Source organism: Filicampus tigris, chromosome 20 (assembly GCF_054856515.1).
Source record: "Filicampus tigris isolate MCC_2025a chromosome 20, RoL_Ftig_1.0, whole genome shotgun sequence".
In the NCBI taxonomy this organism is placed as follows: Eukaryota; Metazoa; Chordata; class Actinopteri; order Syngnathiformes; family Syngnathidae; genus Filicampus; species Filicampus tigris.
In genome coordinates, this window is record NC_141236.1 from 355,001 (window position 1) to 365,000 (window position 10,000).

Genomic DNA, 10,000 nt, shown 5'->3' on the forward strand with positions numbered 1-10,000 from the left:
AGATACAAGTTTGATTCGATCCATTACCATGCTCCTAAACTCAAACCACTCATCTTCCATCCCAGTCTATCATGGTTAGGGCTGCTCGATTATGGTAATAATTGAAATCACGATTATTCAAATGATTATTTATTTTTTGCTACAAACAAGAACAGGTTTAAACATGTACAAAATATTAAGAAAAAATTATTTGAAACGCTATTACAATTTAAGTTTGTTTTGGACCCAAAAACATTTAGTAAATTAATTATTAAAAAAAAATAAAGTGCAAATGTATAAAATAAAGTATGGTTTCCTTGTATAACCAACCGCGTTCACTTGCTATGCACTTATAAATTGCCAAAGTAGTAAACTGCTTGGAGTAAAATGCCAATTTTGACAAAATAACAGACATGCTATTCATGTATACATTTAGACCTTTGTCTGGAGCCTTTATTGTTTTGTTTTTAAAGTAATATTTACATAAAGTTAACAAAGTTAAGGTAATTTGCTTCTGATAAATTATAAATTTAATATGCTGATTGGGTTTAAACTCATTTAAATGTTGACTGTTACATACTAGTACGTAATCTATACAATACTTATAAATTACAGTAGGCCATATATAAACTGTATTACAATACAATGACCAATAATATGTTTGGAAATTGCATTTGAAGCAATTTGAAAACGCTACTCAATTGAAGTTGCATAAAGGCTAATTCAATGCCAGCCATTAGCAGCGCAGGTTGGTGTCCTATATTGTCAAATTAGCGTCATTTCTTGTCACATTGTGATAGTACTAGTAGGCATAACTAAGGTATATTGAATAAATCATAAAATGCAAATGAATTTATCGCAAGATAGACTTGATTGGCAGTTTTCCAAGAGGACATGGCATGTTCATTCATCAACAGTCTTGCCAGCTCATGGTGTAGTGGGTGGAGCATTCACTCCGATTATGCTGTTGCTTTTTCCCCTTTGTCACAGGTTCAAATACCGCCCGCTATCTTTATATTTATTTTTAATATGTTTACAATTTTTTGCAGCCAGTCAGGATTTGTAAACGAGAAGTTTGGTTTCAAGTGTTTATTCTGCAATAATTGATTGAATAATTGAACAGGTATGCAATAGAACAGTTTCGATGTTGCTTTGTGACGGATCTGCAGACAAGGAAAAACAAAATTACTGGACTGGCATTGCCCAAACGGTCACAGCTGGAATCGGGAGCCAGTTAATGTGGAAGCCAGTTGAACTGTAACACCGGCGTGAAATCCATTCGCTTTGCGAGAAAGAAGCTGGTCCATTTACGTGCCCTATTCTTATCTTTTATCCACTCAAACAACGGTTGGCCTGAATGTGAACAACACTTTGCCACACAGCACCGAGGTATTTCACCGAAAAATGCAATAAGAATGGCGAAGAGCAGTTAAGGGGGACAATCAACAATGCAGACAATGGGTGACTGGCGACTCGAGCCCTTCTAGTGACATCACTCCGAAGATTACCGGAGATTGACGAACATTTGCATCCTTGTTAAACGTGTTATGGGTCAAATTATGAATCTGGTGGGTTATGTCGTAAAAACTAACAAAAGTATGCTTAAAATAGTTTTAGCTCTTAGTAGTACTCACAAGATGGTTGGCCAAGTTTACACCACACTTAGTCTTTTAAAAACAAAAAAAAAGCGAAACCAATTGATCCTTTAAGTAAAATGAATACAAATAGAATTTAAAAAATCCCTTTTGTTTTTATAATTGCCCTTGAATCAAGTAAAAAAAAACATATTTTATTCAAATATTTGACAATTCGATAGAAATTTCCGTAGGATACTCAAATACTAAAATATTCAATTGCTGCATCTTTATAACTCCCCTGTTATATTGTCATAATTTTAACTAAACTCTTGTTTCAGATCACTCGGATAAACCTGCATATTAACAATTAGAATGTCATTGATGAGCAAAAATGTTTCTCAAAGAAAAAAAAAAAACATATCTCCAGCCTTGATACAGTATATCATTTTATAATGGTAACATCAATAGCAATTTATCCGCAAAAGAATTCACATATTAATCTGCACTGATGCAATCTGTGGTGCTCTGTTGCAGGACTCTATCCTGGACATCAAGGTGCCATTATTTAAAGGGCCAGGAGAGCTACCAGAGATCCGCTCCTATATGGAGGAGTTTCCATTCCCCTTCTATGTCATCCTGCGAGATGTCAATGCGTTGCCAGAGACCCTGAGTGATGCACTAAGGCAGTGGTTTGAACTTGTCACCACTGTCGGCCACTGAGGGGGGGGGGGGGTTTCCCCAAAGGTGAAATTTTTCTTGAAAGAAATCAAACTACCCATGAATGCATCACTGTTTGTCTCAAGAGAAAAAAATGACTTGCTGCTATAAATGTGTATTTTCATGTATACCGGTACTGTCACTATAATCAAATTATTGTATTTTGACATGGAGTGTTATATTTCATTTTTAAATTAACCATGATTGCCTTAACTTGCATGTTGGATTTGAAATAGAAATGTCACCATTTTTGCGTTAAACATCTTGGTAAAACAACATGCTGTATTCCCTGTGCTGCATTTCATTTAGTTTTACTTAAGTGAAGGTAATGATGAATATTCATTGTGAACATAAAGTGAGCTGTGGGAATGCTTTGTGTTCGTGGCCTACCCCATGCTTTACTTGATAACCATAGCGCGTGGATTTTCCCATGGGGAAGGAACTTAAGTGCGTCTTGGTAAAATAAATGGCATTGCTCACTGCTCACCCCTTGCTGTGTGCAGTTGCAGCTGTTACAATTTTAAGGAAATGTCATTTAGCAATTTGAAGCAAAGCTGCAAATTCATATTTTAGCTTTTGAAGACACTTCTGCTATTTCAACTTATCCATTACCCTTAGTTGCTCTAAATTGTGAGCAAAACTCATTAAGGAGTAGATTTTGCTCCATTGACGTAAATTATTTCTTTTGTTGCCTACTTAAACTGAAGTTTCTTTGTTTCTCATATACTGTATGTGTTTCAATCATGATACAGACGATTTTGAAAAATTAAAAGTTTAAACAATTCTCACTGAGTGTTGTTATTGAAGTTTTCTTTTTTTTTTTTTCACCTAGAGCAGTGTTTTTTGACCTGGGTTTGATGGAACCCATGGGGATTCGGTGAGTCTCAGGCGTTTAGCGTAGGTCAAGTCACACACTCCTTTTCTGTGTGTGTCCATTCTGTTCACCCCACTCTTTTCAATCTTTTACTAAGTAAATCCGCACATTTTAATGTTTTAAAATTATTTTGAGAAAAAAAAATTATTAAGGGTATATGATGCATTTTCGCCAATTGTAACCACACTATACAACACACGTCGCCCGTTACAAAGATTCACCGGGACACGTCAGTGCTCATTTACGCCATGGATCACAAAGGGCTTGCAAAAAGAACACTTTATATAATTGAGGACAAATGATACTGGAATAAAATAAAACATTTATTAAAACAAAACAAAAAAAAATTAACTACCGGTGGTCAATGTTTTCTCTAAGCACCTTGTATGTGCGTGTGTGGATTTGCGCACTGCTCTCATCCTCTCAGCACATGGCAAATGTATTATACAGCGCATGAAAATATTTCAAACCTGAGTTGTGTTGGCATTTTGAATTTTCACATTCGCCTCATTCAAAGCAACTGAGAAGTTTATTTGGCACGTGGTTGATGCAGCGGGAACAAAATTAATCGTCATCCAAAAAAAAAAAAGACAGAAAATGGTGAATGTGTGGGAGCATTCCAGACTCAAATGTGCACCATGTTGTGTAATCATTGTCACACGAACCATGATCTCCACAGAAGACGCCCAATAATTTTACCTAGTCTAAGGTCCTATATGGGGCTTCATTACAAGTGATATTTATACTAATATATCTTACTAAAATAACTACAGTATACCCATTAGCCCAGCCCTGCTCTAGAAAGTTTTACTGGATTCCGGTGATGTCAATGGCACGAATGACACAGATTTCGCCCCCCTAAACTATCAAGAAAGAATCTCAGTGAAACTTAAGAAAAGCACCGTGTATGATGTGCACCTGGTTTCTGGTTAAAGTTTTGAAGGAGTATGGGAGTTAAACCAGCTTCGGCCACACCACTGCTCGGACACCGGCAGGGGTCTTGGCTGCTCGAACTGCCTTCGTTCACTGCAGAGGTGTCAAGTAAAAATACTACCTTAAGTAGATATTTGGGGTATCTGTACTTTAGTGGAGTAGTTATTTTTGGCCTACATTATAATTCTTACATTTTTACGAAAATATTTACATTTTTATGAAAATATTTTGTACTTTATACTCCTTACACCAGGGGTGTCAAACTCATTTTTGTCACGGGCCACATCATAGTCCCACGGAGGGCCGTTACGACTGTGGACGCATTATCACATATACACAGCATTGATGGATAACTAGTTTTGAAATCAGAAGCCAATAAAAAGTTTGTTCAACTCTTTTCAACTTGCCTTCGCGGCCCCGGGGGCCTTGAGTTTGATACCTGTACCTTCCACAAAGAAGCCTCGTTACTATTTCATTTTGGATTGTGTTCATTCCAGTTCATCATGGTTCAAAACACCAATCTGGGTAGGTGGCACCAGGATAGATGCAGGGATTTTGATTGTGGTTGGATGAGAAGTATAAACACATACCAGTCTGACACTCAATTGCAGGGGTCCACAAACTTTCTTGAGGGCCACGCAAAAATGTGATGATCGCAGGAGGGTTCCTAAACGTAATTATTCATCGGTTGGCCTGTCACGATAATTTTTTGCGGATTACATATCTACTCAGAAATACAATAACAGGACAATATATATCGTGAAGACGATACTGCTGTATAATACTATACTATCGTGCTGCATTGTCACCTGCAGTTAAATGTAAGTAGTAAAAACGACAGCAGAAGCTTGACTTGATGGGCAAATAGGCTCCATTTTGCCCGCAACCCTAGTGAGCATGAGCGGTTCAGACAATGGATGGATGATTTAGCTTATCATTCTTATGCACTCGGTTGCCACCGGGTGGCAGCCCTAAAAACATGATACAGACGTGAATCATAATCACACGGCCATCATAAATTCCAGACGTAAGGTGCAATAGTTAACAGTTCTAGCAGTTCATGAAAATTAATAAGGTGGGTGAATCCAAATAACGAATTGCACCATGGGAAAGAATGAACTAACAAAAACAAACCCATAATTATTAACTGCTTGCCAAAAAAAACAACAAAAAAAACGGAAAGGAATGCTGGGTACTACTTCACAACTACACAAGGCACGAAATAAATTGTTTTGCATAGCGATTAACGGAGTGTAAAATTGCATTTTGTGCTTTATCAAAACACAAATACCATAACTGAGAATCACAGATTTGTATTTCCTATAGTTGAACGGCGGAGACGGGCATGAAGGTCGTCTACTCTGCAAGTCGGGCCGAGATGTGGTGCTACTTGGCTACTTAGACCCCCTCAGCTCGCAAGCAATGACCTTTGGCTGGCCACTACCACTCATAAACTACGTCAGTAAAAGTCTCCATTATGGCAAAGAGGAAAATAAAATATTGCACTGGGGGAAACCCTGAACCCTCTCTGGGTTCTTCACCGGGGAAAAAAGACTGTCACGTTATATGCGTGTATATCGATTTTGTGCCCAGAGACTGAAAAAAAAAAATCATAACGTGTCTCTTGTATTGTTCAGGGGGCCAGGCCAAGACCGTAGGCCATAGTTTGGGGACCACTGCTCTATTGTTTTGTACGCGATACACTGCACCTGCACGTGACACAAATTAACAAATCAATGACAATTTATTCAGCCACGTGTCAGGAGTGCAGCACCTGCGTGTGACGCGGTACAGGTTAAATCCATTCTCTACATGGTTTGGCTGACCCGGATCGTCTGGGACCACGTGGGTCAATTAAATACGCAGACGGGAAATAGGCGATGTCCAGCTCTGCAATTTGCATTGGCTCCCGATCCACTTGAGATGCAATTTCAAGATTTTGCTACTTATCTATAAAATATCGCACGGATTAGCACCTTCCTATCTCGTTGACCAAGTGGCACCATATGTTCCCTCTCGAAACCTTCGTTAGCAAAACGCTGGTCTTTCAGTGATCCCAAGAGCCAACAAGAAGTCTGCAGGTTTTAGAGCATTTTTTATTCCGGCACCAATGCTCTGGAATGTGGTACTCACGCTACATGTTAGACCAGGGGTCACCAAGTCCGCTCCTCAAGAGCACCTATCCTGCATGTTTTCCATCTTTCCCCGCTGCAACACACCTGTTTCAAATGATCTGTATTGTTATCAGGCCTCTGAAAAGCTTGCTGATGAGCTGATCATTTCAATCAGATGTGTTGCAGCGGGGAGAGATGGGAAAACATGCAAGATTGGTGCCCTTGAGGACCGGACTTGGTGACCCCTGTGTTAGATTACTGTATAGGGCAGGGGTAGGGAACTCCGTTTTCCTCGAGAGCCATATCCTTCCTGTTTTGGATCTCTCCCAAGGACAACACACCCGATTCAAATGATCCGCTCATCAGCATGCTCGGTAGGAGTATGAAACTATCCTGATCATTGGAGTCAGGTGTGTTGTGGTAGGGAGGGATCCAAAACAAGCAGGATATGGCTCTCGAAGAATCGGAGTTCCCTACCCCTGCTATAGGGTGTCCCAATTCAAGTGCTCTGTCGACCCGCTCCCTTTGCGCCCTTGTTTCGCACTTTGGCTAAGCCCTCATCCATGGCTCCTAAACCGAAGCATGCGGATTTATCCAAAATGGCGGGAAACTGACGACATTCGGTGGAATTCCTGTACCTGTGCCGAAAAATTGTCTACAAAAGTGTAAATATCGAATTATTACAAAGTTTATAATTTGTATATGTGTAATTTCAATCGACGTTTAAAGTCACTGTTTATCCGTCACCGTTTACCAACGTATTTTGTTTTAGTTTATCTGCCGTATTTAGCAACCTTCTGCGCATGCGCCGTATGTCGTGCAGAGCTGCAAATAGTTCAACTAATGGACCCATATCCCCCATCAACTGGAAGACTGACCCCAAGTTTTACTTTACTACAACTTTACTGAAGTTTTAATATAATTTAAAGAGTAAAATTGCCAAAACAACAACCCGAGCCGCCACGCTTGCCGACGCAAGGGACAAACATTGATGACGTCACACGGAGTGTCCCAAGTCTGCAATTCTTGTGCACTTGTAACCTGCGCCGTCGAACTCTTCGTGCAATTCGACGACGTGTGCACTTCGGCGAAGACCGTAGGGTGCAAGTGTTGGTATTGGGATTGGGCGATAGTGTGTTGACAGGGCTATGTACTTTGGTACGACCATTGTGTTCCTTGTACCACACTGAACACAGCAACGGTTCCACATATTTCGGCCGACTAAATGTGGCATTAATTCAGAGAGAACACCGCAACAAAGTACGTGTTGTGTTTTGCGTTGTACAACAAAGTCCCGCGACTGACCCACACTCGCGCACAGTAGGTGGCGTTAATGCCTGTAAAACGTTAGCTGCCACCCGCTGAAGAAGAAGACAAAGCGTTATTTTTGGCTGACAGAAAGATGGCAACGACAAGAATACCGTCTACTGCGATGTCTTTGAAACAGGTAAATACAGCGCACGCGTTTACTATACTGTATTACATATTATTCATACATAGACAGTTTATATCAATTCTGACCGCTTTAATAATGGCGATCTTAGATTGTGGAATGTCAGGCTCCGCTGTGTCCGAATGTGCACACTATTTCCTGACCTTTTCTTTTTTTGTGTATACAGTACTGTATTTTCAAATCTTTGCGGAAATGAAAGAAACTGTCGTTTTTTTTTGTTCGAAACGATTGTCGTTCTATTTTTATATATACTTTCAAACAAACATTTCCAAATATATAAGTATTGTATAACAAAGTGAAAATATCAATGTAATGCAAGAAATAAACAATACACACACACACACACAAAAAGCCAACATATAAGAAAAAGAAAATGAAAAATACAAATAAAAATGTAAGGCATAGTAATTCGATTCAACCAGAGATAATTCACGAAGGAACTCAAATTAAAAAAAAAAAATCATACCTATAAATTCTGCCATTACTTTAAAACAAATCTGAAACCAGTGTTGGGCAAGTTACTTCCAAAATGTAATATATTACATATTATTAGTTACTTGCATGTGACAGTAATACGTTTCTTTACAATATTACTCTATTTGTAGAGTAATGCGTTACTCAAGTTTAAGTTACTTTTAAGTTACTTTTTCAAAAATCGGGGATTAATTTATTTAATAATGATTTCAAGACCTTAAAAGGAAAATGCAAAATTTGCTGCCATACTCTAGCTGGTAAAGTTAACTTATGACCATATTTAACTATATAGTGTGGTCTATAATACTAAATGTTTCGACTCTATGGTGTGGTGGGACATCACTACTTTTGATCAATATTTGTATCAACAAGATTTATTTTTTAGATATAAATATTGGAACTGATATTTTTTCCAGTAAATAAATAATCACACTGTAAACCACAAATGAAATTATCATTATTCTCAAATTAATTTACACAATGGGGGCGGCATGGCTCAGTGGTAGAGTGGTCCTTTCCCAACCGGCAGGTTGTGGGTTCAATCCCCGGCCATTCTGACCATGTTGAAGTATCAAGAAGTAGCAAGATACTGAACCCCGAGTTGCTCCCAATGCAATCAGGAGGTAGATGGGGTACAGTGTGAAGCGCTTTGAGTACCAAAGGTAGAAATAAAAGCAAAAATATGTATTGAAGTCAAAACTGACCTGACTAAATGTTTTTTCCTTTTTCATTCTTATTTTTTCTATTTATAATAATTGAAAGTTCAATTAGTTCTAATTTTCTTTTACTACATGGTGACAAAGTTTCTAGGTGATTTGAAAAAAAAGGTAAATAAGAAACGATGTACTTGTTAAATGATGTCAACATATGTATCATGGTCCTGAAATTTGTAACACGTTACCGGTCTCAGTAACTAATAATATTACCAAAAAAAAGAGTAACAAGTTACATTACGTCGTTACTGCCTAAATGTAATGTATTACTGTACTGCGTTACTTTTGTAACGCGTTACCCCAACTATGTCTGAAACATAAATGATACCCCTTTCAACCCAGGCTTTATTATACAAAGTTTTATACTTAATGTATACTACGTAATATTACTATTGTTCCAAATTATTTATTTATGAGGGGAAAAGTTATGCACATGGCATAATTTCCACAGCTAATAAGGCCTGTTGATGCAATTTTGAGAGTTTAAGTGGTAATTTTGCAATATAAAAATTGCAACTCAATAAGAATAACTGCTTTATGTGGAATAAAATTACAGTGTCATTTGTTGTTTCATGGATGTATTAAGTCATTTGATTTTGAAGGTAGAGTTCAAATGAAAAAAAAATCTAGGACTTCTAACCCCCCTTCTGCTCTCTCTAGTCTAAGAATTTCTTTTTTGAGATGGTCTGTTTTTCCAAACAAAATGCACAAACAAGTTGTTAATATCTTTACAAAGTGAATCATTTATAAAAAGTGACAAAGCTGGATAAATAAATCTCGACACGCCTCCAGCTTTTGAGAGTAACACTCTTCCAAATATTGAAAGGTCTCTCTGTAACCACATATTGAAGATTAATTTTGATTTTGGATTCTCAAGGAAAAATGTAGATGCCGTCTCTCTGAAAGGTTCCTTTGTAATATGAATCCCTAAATATTTAACAGTTTGCTAAACTGGAATATCAAATATAAATTGCTTATCAGTGTTATAAAGACATAATGGCAAAAAAGTTTATTTGTTTAATATGCGATGACGTCCCTCCGCCCAAAAGCATCACTCGCGCCGCCCTGCACGCAACCGCGCCTGCCCGCATGAGCTACATTGACTCCAATGTAAACGTGCCGCCTGAAAGGCTCCCAAGTCATTTCGTTCGTGGCTGCTTGAATGC

The 10,000-nt window shown here is 38.2% G+C and overlaps 2 protein-coding genes across 5 annotated transcripts in view; both read left to right on the plus strand.

Moving 5' to 3' along the window:
- mdn1 (midasin AAA ATPase 1) overlaps nucleotides 1–3,057 on the plus strand; it is a 219,081-nt gene extending 216,024 nt beyond the window's left edge. For all 4 annotated transcript variants that reach the window (XM_086018242.1, XM_086018239.1, XM_086018240.1 and 1 more), the window contains exon 102: nucleotides 2,091–3,057. In XM_086018242.1, coding sequence (XP_085874368.1) covers nucleotides 2,091–2,276 — 186 coding nt within the window. In that variant the 3' untranslated portion in view covers nucleotides 2,277–3,057. The remainder of the gene's footprint in view (nucleotides 1–2,090) is intronic.
- Nucleotides 3,058–7,005: 3,948 nt separating this feature from the next.
- Nucleotides 7,006–10,000, plus strand: part of lyrm2 (LYR motif containing 2) — an 8,899-nt gene continuing 5,904 nt past the window's right edge. The window contains exon 1 of the mRNA XM_086019766.1: nucleotides 7,006–7,641. Coding sequence (XP_085875892.1) covers nucleotides 7,597–7,641 — 45 coding nt within the window. The 5' untranslated portion in view covers nucleotides 7,006–7,596. The remainder of the gene's footprint in view (nucleotides 7,642–10,000) is intronic.